The following is a 22,846-nucleotide window of genomic DNA, read 5'->3' on the forward strand; positions in this document are numbered from 1 at the left end:
AGTCCTGGCAATTCTTCATAGATCATTGCTCATCTCCTGGGTGACCTTGAAAAAGTCATTCCATGACTGCCTCGGTTTCTCGGATTGGAAAGACTTCTGTCATTTCCTTTTTAAGGCACTACTTATGAAAGGCATTGCATAAGAGTTAGATTACTGATTATGCATTGCAGCCAGCCGCTCAGCTGCCCGTTACTGAGATGTGTTTCACAGGTGGGATTTGTGCCAACCAATATGTTCATCTCAGGACCTTATCCCCTTTATAAAATTGATAAAGTTATGACAGACAAAGTCATGGTGCATGAAAAGTTTCTTTCATGCTCTTCACACACTCATCCAAGACAGTTTTATTGCATTAACTTTAGCAGCAAGAAAAAAAGAAAGCTTTTTTTGTTCAGTGATCACATATTCCTGCATAGGATAAATTCATGCCATGGTTTTAATAGCCTGTAAATTCCCAAAGCACTGGCGCAGTCATTTAGAGATATCTTTTCTCTCAGACCCTTGCCTGAATACTGGAACCAGTGGATTGGAATTGACTTTGTTCGTTAGGACATTTTCACAGAATCACAGAATGGTTGAGGTTGGAAGGGACCTCTGGAGATCGTCTAGTCCAACCCCCCTGCTCAAGCACGGTCACCTAGGGCCCATTGCCCAGGATCGCGTCCAGATGGCTTCTGAAGCTCTCCAAGGATGGGGACTCCACAACCTCTCTGGGCAACCTGTTGCAGTGCTCTGTCACCCTCACAGGAAAAAATGGTTTTCCTCATGATGTTCAGACGGAACTTCCTGTGTTTCAGTTTGTGCCCATTGCTTCTCGTCCTGTCACTGGGCACCAGTGAGAAGAGTCTGGCCCCATCTTCTTTACACGCTCCCTTCAGATACTTCTACACATTGACCAGATCCCCCCCGCCCCCCGTCTCCTCTTCTGCAGGCTGAACAGGCCCAGCTCTCTCAGCCTTTCCTCGTAGGAGAGATGCTCCAGTCCCCTCATCATCTTGGTAGCCCTCCGCTGGACTCTCTCCAGGAGCTCCATGTCTCTGTTGTACTGGGGAGCCCAGAACTGGACACAGTACTCCAGGTGAGGCCTCCCCAGGGCTGAGGAGAGGGGCAGGATCCCCTCCCTCAACCTGCCGGCAGCACTCTGCCTAATGCACCCCAGGACACCATTGGCCTTCTTGGCCACAAGGGCACACTGCTGGCTCATGCTTAACTTGTTGTCCACCAGCACTCCCAGGTCCTTCTTGGCACAGCTGCTTTCCAGCAGGTCAGTCCCCAGCCTGTCCTGCTGCATGGGGTTATTCCTCATCTTCAGAGATGCTATCTTCAGAGAAAGAAGCTGTCATTTATATGTAAGCATTTCTGTGTTTGTTTTATATTACATAAATCAATATTTAAATGGGAGACTACAATGGGGGAAAAACAGTTTCAGGACACACAATCTTTAAGCTGCCGTTGATGTGAATAAAAAAATGAGATGTGTAGTAGTCAGAACAGCGAGTACATCTCAGTGACCTCCTCCAGCCTGGTTAGCAGAATACCTATGGTTTGAGAAAGGGTTCATGTCAAGTTTTCTTTAGCTGTTAATTAGGTGGCAGTTCTACTGCTGGGACATATTGTGCTATAAACAATGACATAAAAACTGAGATGAGGAAGGATAGGCTCAGCAGCACCTGAAGCTGGCATGGGTACCTCCTTTGGTCTGGCTTACAGTGTCATAGCTGTTTGTCCCTCTGTAGTCAGACTCATTCTTCTCCAAACTCCATGCTAGATCAGTTTTCCTGACGGTGCTTCAAGCATATCCTTTCCTGCCAGGTAGCATACAAACAAAAACTTCTGCACATGTCCAAATCATAGCATCTTTGAACTCGATTTAAGTTGCAGATAGCACATGAGGCCTGTTGTTATGGGCACAGAAAGCCTTGCCATTCTCACACAAAACCTTAGAAATTTTCGCTCCAAAGTGAAAGGTTTATTCCATTCTTACTCTTTTGTGCTTGGCTGTTGAGAATCCATTTCCTCGAAATTCTGCAGATGAAAGTGTTGGAAACATTAATGTTGCAAACATTAATTTGCTAGCTTTGCTGTATTTTGCTTGACTCCTCACTGTCCTCTTCCTTTTCTAACAAGCTCCTTGGAGGAGAGGAAAAGATGAGGGGAAACCCAATATATTCTCTTTTGATTAATTTCAATCTTTCATCGTTCCTTATGCTGATGAATCACAGATGTAGCTCTTTACCCCAGTCTCTCTCAGTCCAATTTTATATAGTTCATGCTTTTGATCACCTCCTGTGTCACTGTCAGCTCCAACTGCTTTCAGCATAAGCTGGCTCTATTACTCAGGCCCCTGAACTTAGGCTGTGTTTTGACTGTGCCTTTTGAATCCTCCCTCAAACCACCTACAGAATACCTGTCACGTTTCTTTCAAAATTCTTGCTGAATTCTTCTTCTCCAGCCCAAGCAGCTGTTACTTCTTTTGCCATGGCCACAGCAGCACCTCTCAGTACCTACAGAAGGCAGTTGATACCATTTTTTAGATTCTTGTTCCAACATTGGCAGTGTCTTCACAGAATCACAGAATCATTTAGGTTGGAAGGGACCTCTGGAGATCATCTAGTCCAACCTCCCTGCTCAAGCAGGGTCACCTAGAGCATATTGCCCAGGATCACATCCAGGCGGGTCTTGAATATCTCCAGGGAAGGAGACTCCACTACCTCTCTGGGCAACCTGTTCCGATGCTCTGTCACCCTCACAGTGAAGAAGTTTTTTCTCAGGTTTAGGTGGAACTTCCTGTGGTTCCTGTCTTCTTTTATTCCTTTCACTAATTGCTTCCTCCTTCACTAACTCATCCTGACCCATCTTCTCTTTTCCTGTCTGCTAAGTACTGCATCTACTTCTACTTCACTTGTCTATCCATCCTTTCTTATCATGTATTAACTACTTCTCCTGGCACCACTCTGCTATCTAGTCTGCCACTCACATGGGGCCATGCTTTCCTCTCTTGAGACAGTCCTGCAGTACCTTCAGTGAGCTACTGTACAACCTCCTTCTCATTTAGGTTGCTCTTTAATAACTCTCCATGCAGTTTCTCTTTATGAGAAATTAATCCAATAGGAAGGGCACGGAGGTAGGCCATTGGGAAGCAGCAGCATATTTGATGCGAATGGAATATCAAATAACAAAGTTAAACCTGTGTGTCAGGCAAATTCCCCTGAAACTTTGTTGACTTTTCCACATGTAAAAGACAAGCTCTTTATGACAGAAAATGCCTTTTCCTATACCTAACTATATACACATATGTATGTACATGCATGTATACATGTGTATATGCATGTATACACACACAGTACATGCATATATAATATGCATGTGCATACATATGCACATAGGGTATATATGCAAAATAAATGCACAGTAGGGGAAAACATTTCAATTCTCTTGAACGTAGTGTGTCTTGCACTGTGCAGCATATGAGAAAATCCCATCCCATATTGCTAGGAATACACATGCTTGTGCTACAGGGCACATACAAAATTTCAAGATTTCTTTGCACTGGATTTATGATAACATTTCTAAAAACTTTGTAGAGGAAAGTGCTAAAGATTTTTGTGCTAGAAGCATGTTTCCAGAGGTGACTCAGGGAATTTACTGCAAGAGAAAAGAGTCTAATCCAGGGATGAGAGAAGGCATAGAAGCAGAACACAGGAGTGAGTTTGTGAGTAGAGAGAAACATAAACTGATGCAGACAGAGCAGGAATTGCACAGGGCATCAATAGTGAGGAAGAAAAGCTTGAACTTCACAGTGATCGGAAGAGGTGGATGAGATCATGGCAGAAGAAGAGAAAGATTTTAGAGACCACCTATTTTGTATGAACTTGTACAAGATCAGAGACAGGAAGGTCATAGAGGAAGGGTCGATCACTCAGGCAAGACTAACATGAAGTGCCAGATATTCAGCTGCTGTAACTCAGCGTTAGTAGACAGATTTCATTGAAATCATGCAGATTTGTGCCACGAGGATGTGGCCTCAAATATATAATGATCATTTCAGAAAGGAATGGTGCCTTATGCAGGTATTCAAGGGATAAAGTAAAAGAAATTGGAAGAATGAGGGAGAAGGAGAGGAGTGGGAAGAACATGGGAATGTACATTAATGAGAGAGTTTAACTATGAGTTGTGCAGAAGATAATCCAGCTTGATTTTACCATTACAGATTCTGCTGGTCTGCTGGTATAAAAGGCAGAATAGGAAAAGATTGTTCATTATCTTTTTTATTTGAAACATCAAATGAAACTAACAGATACCAGATTCAAATGAAATAAAATCTGGTACTTCTTCAGGTGAGTCATGTGCCACAAGTTGCTGGAAGGTGGGAGAGCACTCTGAGAAATGCCACCGTACAGCTACCCTGGTATTATACTCTTAATTACACAGCTGCTACTTGCTGCTGTGGGAGACACAATACTGTGCTAGATGGAGCTTTAGACTAGCCAGGTGCAGCCATTATTATACTTTAGGTACAAACAGTTAAGACTTGAAAGTGCTAACCTTTCCGCAATATGAAGCACAGAAAATAGGGAAGGGGTAAAAAGCTGTTGTTATCACCATTTTTTTTAATGGTGGATCGAGCAAGAGGCTGTTACATGACTTGTCCAAGATCATACAAGAAATCAGTATCAAAGTTAGGAACTGAGAGGAGATATCGGGTCTCCTTCAATGCCTGAATTATAGGATCATCCTTTCCCCTCAGTTAGCCACCAAAAATCTATGAAGTGAAAACAGAATTGAAAGCATTGAATTGTCAGGCTTAGAAGTATCTGTTTTTCCATGGAAACCTCTTTCTAGCCGCAGCTAAGCTTTTGCAAGGAGAGAAGCACCTCTCATCGTGCAAGCTGTTAGAGAGCTGTACTGAGCAAAATACTATAGATGTGTAGCTGCCTTCTAGAGGAAGTCTCGTCCCGCAGCCAGATGGAATACAGCCTGGATCCGGACAATCCAGCTGTAATTCTGCCTACTTAATAATTTTTCACCATGGTCACGCCAGAATCATAGTTATGTTTTCTGTTGTCTGGCTGTTAGTGGTGATATATGTATAAGTAAGAAAGACAGCTCATTTTCATAAGCCAGCTTGTGCCTGGAGTAACAAAGACTGAGAAAAGTGCACTTAATTATAACTGCAAGGCCAGAGCAGAAAACAATGAAAACGCTCTTGCTGTTAGTCATAGTATTTTATGGTAATAACTCTTAAAAGGAAGAAGCAGGCAGTTCAGAATACTGAACAATTCGAATTCATTATGGTAGCCACGGCGCTCTCATTTGCTGAAAGAATAACTCTTCCATCCTTGCCTTTTACAAAGGCCTGGTGGCAGGGAAGATCAACACTCTAGTCTTTCACCTTGAGGAAGTCTGAATTCAGATTCCTATGCGATCAGAGGTGAAACGACACTGGTGAAATACCAGCTAGGAAGTTTCATTCACATTGCAAAGGCAGGCCCAACAGCCCTGTAACCTTTGCTTAGGAGACTAAGTTTATCAAAAGCTGATAGAGCAGAGTTTCAGCAGAACTGCCTATGCCTCGTGGGGAAGACAGGAAGAATGGCAGAAGGACAGGTCAGGGCAGAAGTCAGAGAACTGTGGACAGGGAGAGTTTTCACTGTCCCTGCTCACACCACGCATTGCTTTGGCCAGTACCTTGTTTCTTTGGCCAGTACCTTGTTTCTATGACTTTCTAATGCAGCTGAAAGTAACTAACTAAATGAAATGGCTGCTAATACTCAAATACATTAGATAAATTTTCTCACTCAAAATGATTGATCATCAATATCAAAATATTTTGATGGAAATATTTTGAAAGTTTTGATGGAAACATATGTAGTTGTTCAAAATTAGAATGGCAAAATTTTATGATTTGAGGATTTTTTGGAACTTTTATATACATAAAATAATATAGCATATAAGTTATATATTATACATCTATATTACATATCATGTTATTCAATACTATTGAAATGAGGTATTGTACATTGTTAAAATAAAGCATTTAGATGTGATTATTTTGATGGTTGCAAATCAAAATATCTTGGGACCTCTTTTCCAGAAAATATTTCTGATTTTGAGTTTTTTATCCTGATTCAGAATGGAAACATGTTTTTGAACCATCAAAATTTGCTATGCAGCTACAGTTCTGTTTTTCTGATCAGTTCTGCCCTCAGTTGAGATCATAGAGATAACATAAAGGCTATTCTTCTTTGGAAGAGCCAGCAACACCATCCCAGGCTAGAGAAAACTGAAGTATAACTAGTGAAGGTACTAAATGTATCTTCATAACTTTCTCCAAGATGGCTTGGGAGACAAGTCATTTCATCTGCCTAATCGGATTTAGGAGTTAACAACAGTAAGAGTTCCAACAGCTAACAAGGTATGTGATACATTAGCCTAGGACAGTACCTGAACATGCGTGCATTCCCAGGAGGCTCCAAAAGCAAACTGAAATGAGTTAGCTAACACATTCTACTTTGTGACAAGCCAAAAGGGTAGGTACAGGCAGTTAGTCCAGCTCAGTTGATACTAAGTCACACTATCTTAACCATGTATCTAAACCCTAAAGCTTACATGTTAATTGCTGCCTTCATCTATGTCCCGTTATCAAACCCCCAGGAATACTGTTGAGGGAAGGATTTGTTCTGGAGCCTTTAAAAATCCAGTGGAAAAGGAGAAGGAAATGGTACAACTACAAGAAGTATATGGAAATATAATTTCCTAAGCCTCTCAGTCTATATTGGCATGAGAAATACTAACGGAGAAAGAAGTATTTCAGGGGTATATTTTCAGAACCGAGGTTTTGAACTAGTATGTGGGAAAGCAAAGCCATTAACAAGCAGCAAGGTTTATTCATTTTTTGTTATTCGTCAGTTTGAAGGCTGAACTCTGTGACTTGTTTGGCAACACGTGGGGCTGAAATAATGAAAGCAGATTGATGCTCCATGGTAAGGAAGTTCAGTATCTGCTTCTTGCAAATGGAATTCTAACATTTCTTTTGATGTTAGCAATACTATCCTCAAAAGCATCTGCTGACTGCTGAGTTGTGAAATGTGCTGTTAGAGTATGGGCAGGGTCACTCCCTTCCTACCAGCTGTGCCAGTCCATGCCAGCTCAGCTGCACCTACATTTTTTACTGTTTTTAATCACTCTTTATTAGCCCTGGTAGTTTCTTATTTTGATTTATTCTACCTCACCTGTAAGGGAGTGGTTTATAAAGAGCAGTCAGCCTTCTAAGCACAGAATCAACAAGTGTTAGTTTAAATCTGTGCCCCTTGACTACGACTTGTTTCAGTCAGTCGAGATCCCTTTCACATTTCCTCACAATATATGGCCCATGGGGCCTCATTTGCTGTCCAGCGTGTTCTATGTGTCTCACAGGTTGAGAAATCCTACAGTTTGTTTGTTTGGAGAAGGAGCAGACCTTCCTTTCAGCAATTGCTTAGAATGCATCTGCCTCTAACTTGAATTCCTCTCATTTGCTTAGGCACTGTGCTCTCCTAATATTATCAGTTTTGAGTAGTACCAGTGGAGTGATAAATGCATGGTGGGCTTTTGTATGATCCTTTCCCCTCTCACCTAGATTTCTCACCTTTTTAAACAACTGATGAAGGAGTATAATTTGGAAAAGGAAATATATAATATATAATGCAAAAGGAGAGACGTCACTAGGAAATGAGGGCTGGTGAGGACCGGCATGTTGTAACTGGAATGGAGTAGGTCGATCCTGAACAATGGTATGGAGTGCACTTGGTAATCTTTCGAAGTCATTTCTAGATTGATTTTCATTCACTCCTTGAATGCCTTTGTAATGTGCAGTTCTGCTATATTTGTTAAATGCATTGGCAACTCACTCCTCCTTACCCCTTACACTCTTTGCAACTGAATTCTGCATAAGGATTACTAATGTTCTACCGAGTTAAAGAGCACAAGAGACTGTCGTGGTCACCTAACCCATCCTAACTTTTTGCTAACTGTTTATGAAGTTAAATGAATCACTTCTGTCTTTATGTCCTGCTTCGCAGCGCAGTCTGTCTTTGACCGTACCAAATTTGGGTGATGCAGATGTGGTCCTACATATGCAGCACAGAATGATAATTTAATACTTTCCGTGCACTGCTGTGGCCCTATCCCCAGTTTTACTAGCATAGCTAAGATTTGGAAATATTCTTGCAGAGCATGATATTTAACTGCTTTCTAGAAAGATCGTAAAACAATTTCCAATCCCAGTCATACTGCCCTTTCTGAGTGGGTCCCTCTGTCAAAACACCACTGCCTCTGTCAAAACACCATTCCCTTTCCTTCGTTTGTTTCGATCCAAATGCAAGTTTTTTCTTTCCCTCCTTCACAAGAGCACCATTTCAATCACTTTTCTTATTTACATTTTATACAGCACATCTCAGGATAGATAATTAAGTCCTTATCTATACAAACATTCACTTTTCGGTTGATTTTTAAGCAGTGCAAACCTTCTAGACACATTTGATTTAAAACACGTTTTACTCTAGCTGAAACCAGCTGCTAATCAATGTAAGCTAAACCAAAATAAGCCCATCTAAAGCTGAAATCATAATTTCACACAGGCATTACCTAAATGAGTTTTAAATTACTCTTTTGAATTAAAACAGTGCAACTTTCTTATGTAGGTAAGCCCTTAGAATCCAGTATTTTCTAAAGCAAAAGGCATTTCCTTTGTGACTGAGAAAAAAACCCTGAAACCAGTTGGAGGAGCATGGGAAGAGAATAATTTATTATATTAAACTTTGTTCTTCAATTATATTATCTCTATCAGAGTATAAGCAGATCTTCATATTAGATGATCATTTTACCAACACTTATTTCTCACCAGGAGTATTCTTCGTCATTGTATTCCAAAATCAAGCAGCATTCGGATTTGTCTGGGTGATATATCTTTGTCAGCATGGCAAAGGTTCCCACAGTGTTTAATTACTCAGACTAGCCGGGGGAGAAGGAAAGAAATGAGCTGTGCTGAGCGCGCTGTGCCAGGATTGTTTTCTGTTGCATAAGTAGGCATCTTCCTAATGCATGAAAGGAAGGCAGCCTCAGAACTGCTGTCTTCTGTTTCCACTGACTGTCCCACTCCAGATTTTGTGTTTACTATTGATTGGCTGCTTTTTTTTTTAATGATGTGTTTGCAATTTGCTCATTTCCAGGGCAGCAGGTTCTTGGCTTGGTGGAGAACCAAAGTGACTGGTATCTGGGCAACCTTTGGAAGAATCATCGACCCTGGCCGGCACTTGGGAGGGGCTACAATACAGGTAAGCCCTGAAGGTTTTCTTTGAATTAATATTTGCATTGAAGCTGGAATTTGTCTCCTGGTATAGAGTATGAAATACAGTACCTCTAACCCTCCTTCCCAACCTACCTCAAAATTTGCAGCTTAGAGTAGTAAAAATGATGCGTGTGATGCATTTTGGAGTTTCTGCTCTTATGCTGTTCTGTGGGGAACATATTCCTTCTCTAAATGGTCTTAAGAGAGATTATAAGAAATCCTTTGGGGAAGGACAGAGCTTTTCAGCCGTCTGACACATCCATAGCACATCTCTTACATAAAGATTTCTCTCTATGATGAGCACCTGAAGCGTATGTAGGCCCAGCAAGAGGGAAAGAATAGGAATTAAGGCTCATTTTCTGCAGAGAGGTAAATAGTATCACAAAATGTCAGCCTAGTAAAGATATAACTCCTGCAGGACAGCAACAGGGTCATAATTGTCCTAATAAAATGCAAACCACTGGCCATCAATTTCTGCTACCATGAGAAAGGAATAAAAGCACTAGATCAGATAATTTATTAGGTTATGAGAGACAGGTCTTCCCACTGATTTGTGTTTGGTATATGAGAAAACATACCAGGTGCTAAAGAACACACACATACATCTAAATCATTTCAGTGCTAGGTTTTATGCGCTGGTGCAGTGAGTTAGGTTCCCTCTCTGTTTGTAATAAAAGGGCAGAACAGATGGTGAAGGCTCCATTTAGAAAAGATGAGTCTATTTAAATAACCCTGCACTATCAGAAAATGATTCACCATAATAGTAGTTTTGCCGAGCAGGAATATGCAGGATTGAATTAAACGGATTAACTAGAAAAAGGATTGCACACAGTTGTAGCTGGGTCATCCGTATTTCTATATTTCTTTGTATATTGGGGGGAATCATGCCAGCTTTTGTGAATTTGAATTTCAGCCTTTGCAAAACATCTCTGTTCTCTGGAAATGTTCAAGAGAATAACCTAAAAGAACTCAGATAGGTATGGATGTAAGATAATGACAAATGAGCTTTATTTCCTGGTTCTCTACTCACCAGAGTAGAAGTCCGTATTATTAAGGCTTGGACTGCCACCACCCCTCAAATACATGAGACAGAGCTAAGTTTCATGGGTTTGCCATGATACCTGAAAGCTCATGTTATACATAATCAAAACTTGTCAACGTCAGTTCTGTTCAGTGTTACAGCATGAAGCAGTATCTTTTGTTCTTCTGAAAGATGACTGCCTTTTATAGTTACCTTCTGTTGAATTTTTATGTTTTCCTTTCTGCCATTTTAATGCTGATAGAAAGAAATGTGGCACAACTACATAACATCTCAGAAATGTATGGTATGTAAAATTACAGTTATGTAAATGATAATGCTGTAAAGCTTTAATTTATGTTGTCGTAACTTACTGATCTAAAGTGTTTTTAAGAGTACCAAATGTCAGTGTATCACAAAACTCTTCCACTAGAAGCAAAACTAATTGGTTATCAGTAGTCCTTCACATTTATTGTATGTGTTAATTTGTGATGAGTGCAAATACATAGCTACCCATCCATGAATAATCTTGCCCGTGATTTTAGTCTGTTTACAATTTCTTTCTTCAGACAACTCACATGCAGTTATGAAAACTATTTTTTTTTCCAAAGAGACATAGAGAGAAAACCAAAAGCTAGATAATGAACGGAGGATTGCATAGGTGATTATAACAAATGGAATGAAATTTTTTCATGCATGCAACAAAGGGCCACTGAGTAAAACACTGCAAGCTCTGAGAGGTAGCAACTGATAAGTTATTGACAGAATCAGCATAATTCGCTGTAATTTTTTTTATTTGAATTCGTTGTTTGTCTCAGTAATCTAGCAGAGATTGGAGGTAAAAATCTCTCAAGGAAGAAGAAATAGCAAAAGAAACTGGGATTTTTTTGATGTATTCAGCTGGCACTGAAGACAACACTGTGGCCAAGGAGGATTCAGAAAGCTAAAGGAGGGGGCCAAAGAAAGATGATAACTCTAAGCAAAATTCATGCAAAATTCATGACCAGAGCTGGGCCAGGAAAGGGAAAACTCAGAGCTTCAGGTGTTTAAAATAGTAATGAGAAACAGTAAAAGAGCCCCCAAAACCCTGCAACTGTAATGAGCTCAGTAAAGACAAATCAGAAGGAAGGTATGAGAGACTGTGATCCTAGCAGAGTGTCTTAAGCTGTATTCTTAAGAAAAGAGATTTTTATGTGGGTCTCTTCAGCCAGGTCCAGCCCTGGAAGATTTGATACAGAAGCACTCCTCTGAGTCAAAATTCGTCCATTACCTTCCACTGCTTTCCCCTTATTTCTAAAGCAAATAATTTATCATTCACCTCTTCCTTTTGTCTCAGCCAAGCTGGACGGCATGTAGGTTGGGGGAGTCCCAGAAAGCAGATACATTAAAGCCAAAGATGTGTTTGTTTCTTCTCCACTGATTCTTTAAACCTAGTAAGTCCTCCTGTTCCTGTGTGCCAGACCAAATCTCCAGGCAGCCGATGCAGATGTGGAAGGAAAGTGTTTTGTTTGGTTGGTTTTTATCTCTCTTGCTCATTTGCACAGGCAGATAATCCAAGTCACACTTGAGTCCATGCTAATATAATCTTAGCAAAAGCAGAGCAAACTCAAAGTCAGTTCAGTGATAATTTCATCTTGTGTAAAATGTTCTTAGCTAGACCCTTAGCTATACTCTTAGCTGAAGTCTCAACAGCTTGAGCTGAAGGCTCATACTCCCACATTGAGAGATGTCACATTATCAATTTGTGGACTGAGAACAGAAGGGAATTGTTAGCTCTTACCAGGCTACGTGTGCATCTTGCATTGTTTATTCAATGTTTATAACAACTGGAAGAATGATGGAATGAATCCTCTTTTCTTTATTGTTTGACTGAAATCGCGCCAATGAAGGATGAATTGGAAGTGGGAAGCATATGTTGTGTCATTTTTGCATGCTATTTAACAATTATAAATAATAAAGACAGCAGTAGGGCAGATTGTTTATATGAAATTAGGTGAGATCATATCTGGTGCTTCTTCATGATGATACTGTGCATCTTCAAGACAGAAAGTAGATGATGTAGAGAAAGGCAAAATAGGTTGGGGGGGAGGTTCCCATGGAGCTGTCTGTGGTCCTGATCCAGAAAAGTGACAACTGCCTTTTTCTGTGCTCTGTACACCTCCATCCACTATTGATATAACCAGATAGGCATGTGTGTTTTCAGAGCAAGATTTCACTGAACTGGACACTGTGATATTGGATCTGATGTTAAGAAGTGCTGAACACTTTTAAGTAGACATTTCTGTTTTTCAGCAAGCCTCACAATTAATGCTTTGAATAGATACTATTGCCTAATTCTGTGCAGATGTATTATCAAAATGCCTTTTTTTCCCCTGGAAGGCTCAGAATTCTATGAGAGCCATCTGTATATAATTTGCAAGTCATATTCCATAGATGCTGACTACAGCTAGCACTTTTCTCCATGGTCTAGAGAAAGGAATATATTGTTGTTTGAGAGAGGAGAGTTTTCAGAATTGTCTTAATGAATGAAAAAGTCAGGGAACTCATGGGTTTTTGAACCATTAAATATCCAGCATCAGGCCCTGACACGGGAGAATGTCACTCAATTTAACCAGGCCCTCTCTAAAAGCCATTGCAATACTCCTACCTCCCAATACATAAAACATTAGTCACTTTTGGTACCAGTCATTCAGGAATTGCTGTCATTACATTTGGTTGTAAGTACAGGAGCCTTTGAGAACAGATGCAAAACACATTTTAATGATTAAAAAAAAATCCAGAAGAAAAATGAGATCTAACACCACTATCAAGGCAAAAAATAATACTCTCTTCACCTACTCAGATTCATGCTCTACTAGTTGTTCAGATTTTTGAATCAGATGGTTATTTCTGTAAGTGACTATGAGCTCACTCAGCAAATATTGTGAATATCAGTGCAAAGCGTACTTATGTACATGTGCTTTATACTGCACAAAACTGCAGTAATTTAGGAAGTGCCCACACATTGGTGTTTTCAGGCTCAACGAGAAAGCTTAGTCTGTTTGTGTCAATGTCTGGAAGCTGAAATGGTAATTCTGCTTTTGATGACCACCGCCCTATTTTTGTTGGCTGTACTCTTTAGTTTGCACTTACTTAAAAATAACCTATCTAAAAGCTGACGACTCACAAGAATAGCTTCCTTTTCAGCCTTTTTCATTCACTACCTAAAGCATGTGTTGTACCAAGAACTTGTTTACAGCACACTTGACATTTCTGAAATGCAGGTCAATATGTATTTGATTTTGAAAATGGTACCTCCAGGTTGAGAGGCCTATCCACATAATAATGGGATTGCTGTGGCGGAATTAGTCCTCTGTTCATTGCATTCTCTAAGATACGTCCTCTGCTCCTTGGCAATTGAATCTATCAGGCCCTGCAATAAATGCATTTTTTTAAAATAACACCTGACTTTATTTACACCGACAACTTTCAAATTCTGTGAAACCTGCAATGAGGAGACAATGGCATTCAGACAGTCCATATCAAATTCTAGTTTCCATTGTACTGGGGTAAATAAAAAGTAATTCATTTGAGTTGACGGAATTGTCCAAGGTTTTTTTTTTTTTTAGTGATTTGACCTGAGTTCATAATGTAGATTTTTGTGTAATGTACCTAAATAGGATATATATTTACTATTGCAGTCTAATGATTTAAAGAATCATTCTGAAGTGTGGTATTCTTAGCTTGATAGAGACAATTCTTTATGTGAATATACATAGCTTGATGAGTAATTATGTTGTCTAGCACTCTGAAATGCCCTCTCTCTTTTGTAGAGGGGCCATCATTAGTAGATTAAATTTAGACAAAAGACTTGCACATAAAAGCTTAGTAGAGACATCCAGGTGCCTAAACCGAGAATAAAAACCTCTATTATATGTTATATGCGATTGGCCTTTGCCACAAGGGCACACGGCAGGCTCATGTTCAATTTGCTGTTCTCCAAGATCCCTAGCTCTTTTTCTGCAAAACGTCTTTCTACCCAGGCAAATGCATAGTAATCATAAAACTATTACTTTTTCTTTTGAAGTGCAAGTTCACTTTCCAACTTCTAACTATGCTCTATAAAGGCAATTAAGTAAATACAGTTCTTTTTTGTAGATCTGGAAACAGATATTTTAGCCATGATCCCAAAGCAAAGAAAGAAAGGTCACAGTTGGACTCCATTTTTGGGCTCTAAGGACTAGCCAGGTGCCTGGCACAGAAAGCAACAGAGTAATTAAGATATCTTTCTACAGCCCGGGTCGAAGTTGTCCCCTCTAAGAACACGCCGACCAATAATAATTGAATGCGATCATAGTCACATCAGTCTCTTAGGTGCCATTGGCTACAGAAACTACCGTGCTTTAGCCGTTGTAGTGAACTGGACCCACTAGGTCCAGGATAGAACTTTACCCTTTAAAAAAAAATCTTCAGGATGTGGGGAAATCAAGAAACTTTCTTTACACTGCTTGAGTTGGAAATGTTCTGAGAAAGAGGAATCTACAAAAATGAGTGGCCACTAAGATCTCAGAAGAAGCAGCTCACTTCTTTGCTTTCCCCATTGTCCTTCTTCTTTCTCTATGTTCAGCCACTTCCTGACTTTAATTGTTCCTACAATTAAAGAGGGCTCCTTAGCCCTCCCTCCTCCACCTGCCTGCCAACAGCTGAACTCGGGTGAGGACAGGAGTACTGCAAGAGACTATACAGATAGTTTCTATGTTCTTGTTCTCAAGTCCTTTGCAGAGGTGGTGAAAAGAGAAGTTTTCCTGATTAGGATCATAGAATCGTAGAGTAATTTATAACAGAAAGGATCACCAGAGGTCATCTCGTCCTCCTCCTACTGAAAGCCAGCTAAGGTTGCTCAGGGCCTTGTCCGGGTGAGGACTCCAAGGATGCAAATTCCACAACCTCTCAAGGCAGCCTGCTGCAGTACTTGACTACTGTCATGTCTGAAAAAGTTGAAAATCAAAATGTTTCTCCTACAACATAATCAGAAATTTCCTTGCTGCAACTTATGTCAGTTACCATTAATTAGTTGCCGATAGCAATAAGATCTCCCGTTAGCCTTCTCTTCTGCAGGCTAAACAAACCCATTTCTCTCAGCCTCTCCTCATACATCATATGCTTCAGCCCCCTGACCATTTTTCTGGCTTTCTGCTGGATTCACTCCGGCATGTCGATATCTTTCTTTGACTGAGGAATCCAAAACAGTGCTACAGATGTGGTCTTTACAAGTGCTGCATAGTGGAAGTAGTCACTTCCCTTGTGTACACGGTTGATAATACAGCTTAGGATGCGATTGGCCTTTGCCACAAGGGCACACGGCAGGCTCATGTTCAATTTGCTGTTCTCCAAGATCCCTAGCTCTTTTTCTGCAAAACGTCTTTCTACCCAGTTATCCCCCAGCCAGCACGGTTGTGTGGGGCTGTTCCATGTCGGAAAAGGCCCATGCAGGACTTCAAATTTGCTTTTGTTGAACTTTAAGAGATTTCTGTTAGCTCACTTGTCCAGCTTGTCAAGATCCCTCTGAGTAGCAGCCCTGTCCCCAGGGTGATGACCACTGTTCCCAGTTTGTGTGATCTGTGAAGCTGCTGAGGAGGCAGGCTATCTCATCTCCAGGTCATTAATAAAGATGTTTAAAAGTGTTCGCCCCAGTACCAGCTCCTGTGGAACACCACTTGTAATTAGCCAACATCTGGATGTTTTATTACTGACTGTAATCCTTAGAGCTTGGCAGTCCAGCTAATTTTCCACTCACCTTATAGTCCACCTATCCAACGCGCACCTCACGAGTTGGCTATAAGCATGCTAAACAGCTCCACACACATTTTATCGTTACACAAACTCAGCCCTGTATTTCTGTTGTGAACCTAATCCTATTCTTCTGTTTTTAGAAGTGAAATGGTTGTGAAGGAAGGATTGAACTGACCTTTAGTGAAACCATTGCATTAAACTGCATCATGTTTTCTTTTTTCAAAAATGCCCTAGTTAATCTTTAAGGCTTGATCTTTCTGTGCTCCTGCTTTCCTTCTCCTAATGAATTTCTTAGGACATTGTATTCTCCTGAATCTAATCCACCCTATAAACTGTCCATTAAGTGAAAAACTAAAAATGTTTCATGGCTGCTTCTGAACACAAAACCCTAAGCCTCTTTGTGAAGAAATACCTGAGAGGATGTTCAGCCCATGTCCCACATTTCCTCCTCTGCTGCTAGGACCTTCACTGAGCACCTGACCGTGAAAAGCTGTGACTGGTTTGTGCCAGTCCCCTCTTTGTGCCCATCCCTGCAATTAGCCTTGTGGATTACTTTTCTAATATTAGAAGCCAGCCAAGATAATTACCACCTGTGCAGTGTGCATTTTTCCTCTTCACACAGTCCAAAATAAAAACCTTGAAAAATGTTGACATTTCAACCTCTGTTAAATATGATGTTTTTGAGAGGATCAAAAACAAAAAAACATAATTTAAATCAATGTTCCTCATTAACTTTCACTTTGTACTACATACTGAGGAAGAAAAAAACAGTATCATGAATAAGTCCAGATCTGATATAAATGCCTAACTGTAGACTTAAATGGACCTAAGCTGATTTACAGCAGCTGAGGATCAAGAAAGAGACTTTTTTTGTTGTTTAAAGGTGAGTGATTCTTTGGTAGGAAGTCCAAGATAAGTTAGTTTTGGAAGGGGTACTTGCTTTTACCAGGGCAAATGTTCAGAAAATTTCAGCAAACCTCTTCACTTTTTATCCACGGAAGAAAGTTTTCTATGTGATGCCTGTTTCCAAATACACCCACACAGGAGAAAATAGCTTCAGTGACTCACCCTCCTGTATAGTAACCCTGTACAGTCTATACTGTTCAGTGTTTCCTCTTCAAGAAAGCCACCCAAAGTCCGGTTATTCTGGCTTGATGTAGGATTGTAACACTCACTCTTACTTCTGTGTTTAGATTCACTGACATCTAAAATCATACACTCAGAAACAAAAAACAGAGGCATGAGAATCAGTCCAAGATGGATGATCACCTGAACATAGGCTGCAGCTGTACATAAGAATAAACACTTCGTGTAATCATCGGATGTATAAGCAGGAACATCTCAAGTACAAGTACAGGAGATAGATAGTTTTTTTTTTTAATTGGGCATAGTTTTTTTTACTCCTGACGTACTGGGTATGTCTACACTGTCAGATAACTTAGCTTCCTAGTTTGCTCTTCAGTCTTGGCTCCCTGATCATGCACAATGCAGAGAAGTTAGCTGGCACCCTGTCTGTCTCATGGAGCAACCTAGCTCCCTCCAAAAATAATATTGGCTGTATTTTGGCAGTAGTTCACTCCAAGGAATGTTTCTTGAAGGTAGTATGGATGGGACTACACTGTATGTGGTTCATCTTTCTCATCCTTGCGCACATTCTAATATAGCCACATGCTCTTAAGGCGTTCTCCCAGTCATGCAACATAGACCCTCAGCTTCATGAAATAAAATCTCCAATCTAGTAAACTCTAGCATGGCTCTGGCATGGCTCTCACATTATATCAGGCACTGACAAATGCAAACAAAATGATTCTTACGTCTAAGACTCAAAGGAGCACAACCCGCGTACTTAGAGACAAGTACGATGTAGTACACATGTGTCCAGCTTGCTCAAGAAGGAGCTCAGCCCTGAACAGTGTGTGTACAACTGCTCCATACTGCTTGACCTGGGTGTTAGGGATCTCTTCCTGCAGTGGATACTTTTAAAAGCTTACATTTAGCTGCGTGTTCAGGTCTAATCTCCATAGTTCAAGAAGGGTACTTACAAATTAACAGAACTAAAAGAAAATATTGGAAAACTTCCCATACAATTGAGGAAATTGACTCCAGGAGCTTATCTGGGAGATGGTCAAGGGGTGACTTGGTCATAGCTTATTAATATCTGCAAGAGAAAATGACATTTGTTAATAGAGGGCTTGCCAATTTAGCAAAGGTTCACCAAGATCAAATGGCTGCAAGTTCAAAGACATGTTCAAATTAGAAATAAGGGATGTATCTTTCATCTAGATAATTATGCATTGAAATAACTTACCAAAGTTTGTGATATATTATCCGTTATTGGAAATTTTTAAATCAAGACTGAATGTTTTTCTGGAAGTTATGCTGTAGTTCAAGCACAAATTGATTTTGAAAAATCCTCTGGTTTTTGAGTTGATTTTGAAAAATGCAAGAGCTAAGAAGTGCCCTTTCTGACTTTATCACTTAAAAATCTGTCTGAGACTTTATTTTCCTCGCATCCAAAGTCACCTAAACACACAAGCAAATCAAATCAGAGGTAATCTGCAGTGTCAGAGCTTACTGCAGTTTTACTACTGGAGACAGGAGAAGTTCTTTGAAATTTTCCAGAAATTTTCCACTTTTCCCCAAAGCAACTTTTTTTTTTTTAGTTTCACATTTCAGAGTACTTTGTAAAAAGATATGTACTTGACCATCTTTCTAGTCCTGTCCACCACAATTCCCAGACACATACAGAGATACACATACACACTAATTCTGCTGCCTGGCAGTGGTGTGAGACTTCTGCATCTTGAGACAGCTCTCTTACGCTCCATTTAGATTGGTCATTGTCCTTGTGCTGCAGCATATAGAAACAGAAACTTCCCTCCTCTCTCCCATTGCTGTTCTGAAGCTATAATGTGTTTACTAAGGTTTAACACTTCTGGATTTTCCTGAGCAAAAACTTTCCCAGTCTTTAACATTTTATCAGAATTTACTGATTTGCCTCTTGTTATTTCTGTTGGAAGCCATCTCTTTAGCTGACCAGCTGAGAAATCCCTACAGTGGTTGCTTTCCACTGCCTTTATATTGTAATGTCTGTGCCTTAAGTGCTCACAAGGGACATGAAGTGCAAAGGTTACAAGGAGACTGAGAAGCTTTTAAAAACCCATGTAAAGAGCTTCTTCACAGATGGTTTTCATCTTCAACAACGCCTTACATGAGGTTCAGGAAACAGCAACAAACACAAGGATCCAAGAAAAGTTGCTCTCCTTAATGTCTTCCTTGAGGCCCAAAGTGGTCAGAGCAGGCGGCAGAGCTCTGCCTTCCCTTTTTGATCTTGCTAATATTTGTCCTTTTGCCAGCCATGTTGCTTTTTCCATTGTAGGGTTTAGGAAAAGTTCCTCAGCAATTTGGGAAGAGAAGGTGTGTTGTTTTGCACCACTTACACTCTGTATAAGAGAAGGCCAGTTCCTCTAGGCCTAGAGAAGGTTTTTTTCTTTGCTGTAGAATTGTAACCTCTCTGTAACAGTACTCTGCAGGATAGGAAGGGAGGACATTGCTTGGCAGAACAGTTTCTGTGTAGCAGAGATTTTCATCCATAGACTTCCTAAAAGTATTGTGGCTCATGACTCTTCCCCTGTAGACCTTTCAGACACCTGACTCAAGGAACTTTTTTTCCAGCAGTCCCTAGAGCTTTAAGAAAGTTGGGGAAATTCCCCCAGATAGATATAAAAACAGTTAGAGAGAAAATAAATTTTCAAAAGCATATGTATCTTTTTAAAAATACTCCGGAAGAGTAGAGTCCAAAAAAAATTTAGAAATTCAGGAAATTCTAAGCTGCAGTCAATAGCTGTGTAAGAAGTTAGAATCATGCTGTAGTATAGCCTGGATCTTAACTCTGCATAAGGAGAAATTGCATACTTTGGAAGAAGAGAACAAAAAAAATGAAAGTGTTTTATTTCATTGAACGGTCATCAGGAGGTGTAAACAAAATGTTTATACTGCTCCAAGAGGAACTAGGCTCCCAAGAGAGTAGCTGCAGTAAATTTCAAAATGCATTCTGTCACTGGTTCACTTTCAATACACATACTGAGAACACGAGGGCTATTGCATTCTGTCACCATGCCCAGAGGGACACCCACTTTCCATTTTAAAACAGTTTCTTTGCCTTGTTTTGTTTTCTGAGGGAAAAGTTCAAGTGTACAGTCATTATTTATTCCAAGTTAACACAATATGCATCACTGCATATTTTCATTAGATGTTTTATATTGTGAAAGTCTGTTTTGGAGAACAAGACTGGTGCATAGTTAAATAATATATCAGGATAACACAAAATTATGTTAGAATGACCATCCGCTGGTCATTCTGTATTAAAAACTATAGACATAAGTTATGGTTTTATTATACTAATGTTATGGCTAGTCAAATTATGAGCAGCAATTAGATAGATGGTCTGTAAATCAGGTAAAACAAATCATTATTTCTGTCTTAAGCAGTTACTGTCATTCGGTGAATTCCATCCACACAAAGTCTTAAAATGGAAGACTTAGAAATGTGTGCAGTTGGGGCAGTTACTGTTGTGGTGACTGTTTGGGTAGAAATATGTGGCTTGTTATAGAATGGCAGCTTTAATCCTATTTTTTTAATTCATAACAGGTATATGTTGATTTTCTGTTTGTTCTTGATATGGCAGATGAATAGCAGAGCCTACAGTCAGTGAAAGAATCACAGTAAGCGTATATACACAGGAATTTTATGTACGCATATGATTTCCTGCTCAGCAGCCTATTTAAATATGTGTTGTATACCTGCGTCATATACTTTTCTGAACATAGATCACAGTTCCCAGTGTGACCCCATGGATTCCAAATTCAGTCTCTAGCAAAACTGGTAATTTGGGCTCTGATACTGCAAAGGCATAGCCACATTCCTAGCATTACGCGCTGTAGTCGCTTTTATTGATTTTGGGTATAGTAAGTTGGAATTTAAAAGAGGATGCAGAAGCGTTTCCTGGGTTACTATGCAGTTGGTGGTAACTCTGTATCATGGTGCTTCTCCTGGGATAGCAGTGCTACAAGCCCCTTCCATAGCTCCTAAAATTGAGCTAAACTTTTTGGTGCCAATTCTGTTTCAAAAAGCATTGTAGCTTACAGTTGTTTGTACTGCCTTAAATCTCTGGGTCAAAGTTATTTATTGTATTAAACTTCCATAATGTCAGTCCTGTTTAACAGTATTCCTTACAGCATCAAAGACTCTGGTTTGGTGTACAGTCTCTGGTATGCTTATTAGGTAGTCTAAAATCCCACTGATTTTTTAAAACTCACTATTACTTTTTTGTAAAAGTGTATGCTGCCTATCTTTCTCAAATACTGCACTGAAATCTACTTACTGTCTGGATGGTTCACTGTTTAGGCACAGCTTTGAGAAGAATTGTGTAACAACCTAACAAGGACTGACTCTGAGATGCTGCTCACGTAACGTGGCATCTCCTGAGCAGCTCACCAAAGCATCCTGTCCCACCTGAAAGTAAGGAGCAGGGAAGTGCTTACAGATAATGCTCTCTTAGTATCTACCCCTTGTTTCCCCCACAATGCTAAGCATTTTTTTCAGCCATTTTGAAGTGGCTACTCTAATCAATTAATTGAGTTTGAAAGCTTGTCTAGTTGCACTGTGATGTCTGTAAGTGATTCTGTTCTTTCTAAAAATATGATTACTTTCTACTGTGCTATATATTCCTCTGTGAATTGCACTAAAAGACATGGTCTGTGTTCCTAAAGTGAGAAGTGGGGCTGCTTGATAACATTCCAAGGGAAATTGCTGATTTTGCTGAAAACTTTCAATTTGATATTGGGAAAAATCAAATGAAATATTTTGTTCTGGAGCAGATTAACAACAATAAAAAAATGTTTTGCTTGGATACCTTGAAATGTCTACAGAAACCATTCCTTAATCAAAACATTGGAGAGTGAAAAAATTTGGTTGAATCAAAAATGGAAAGAAGAGAAAAAATTCAGGTGATTCCAAAATGTTATTAGACCTGGAATGAAACATTTATTTTCCTTTTCTAGCCACGTAACCCTTTTCAACAAGCTTTTTAATTTAGGTCACGTTTGAAGTGAGAAATACAGTTTTAGATAAAGTTGGTTTCAAAAATGCACCAAACAAAGAATTGCAGTTTTTCCAAAACAATATGTTTTAGGAAAAATATTTTATGCAAAATGTTTGCACTATTTTGTCTAATCTGTTCAACAAATCTCCTCGTTTTTGTCTCCCGAAATTGTGGTTTTGGAGAAACTCCTTTTTTATTTGTTTATTATAGCAGTTCAGGATTTGTCAAATTTTGGTAGTTCAAAGTCTCATCAAAGGGAGGGAGAAAATAACATTCGGGTAAAACTAGACCATGTGATCCACATCACAGTAATAAAGCATGAAGAAAGAGGCATACAGAAGATACTGCACCACGTAAAGAAAAATCCTCTTTAGACAGAGTTCTTTTTCAAGAGCCCCTCAAGGTATTTGTATCATTGTATATGCCTGAACTAATTCCTCAGGATCAAGAAAATAGGGTGTTCTATGGCTGATCATAATTCATTTAATACCCAGGGGACATTGAGGTTCCCAGTTTTCTCCTTCTGTTTATTTCCTGCCAAGCTTTCCCTTTTATTTCCCTCAGGTAGATTAGGGAACGAAAATGCTGCTCTCATCAAACGATGAGCAGTCCCACTGCCCGGGGC

General features: G+C 39.8%; 1 protein-coding gene across 5 annotated transcripts in view; it reads left to right on the plus strand.

The window, feature by feature from the left end:
- Positions 1-22,846, plus strand: part of LARGE1 (LARGE xylosyl- and glucuronyltransferase 1) — a 293,776-nt gene that overhangs the window by 213,608 nt on the left and 57,322 nt on the right. For all 5 annotated transcript variants that reach the window (XR_011141149.1, XR_011141148.1, XM_068943748.1 and 2 more), the window contains one exon: positions 9,210-9,314. Coding sequence is in view for 3 of the 5 variants with exons in the window: in XM_068943748.1 (XP_068799849.1) it covers positions 9,210-9,314 (105 nt within the window). In the remaining 2 variants the exon portion in view is untranslated. The remainder of the gene's footprint in view (positions 1-9,209; positions 9,315-22,846) is intronic.

The sequence above is a fragment of the Struthio camelus genome, chromosome 1 (assembly GCF_040807025.1).
Source record: "Struthio camelus isolate bStrCam1 chromosome 1, bStrCam1.hap1, whole genome shotgun sequence".
NCBI classification, from domain to species: domain Eukaryota; kingdom Metazoa; phylum Chordata; class Aves; order Struthioniformes; family Struthionidae; genus Struthio; species Struthio camelus.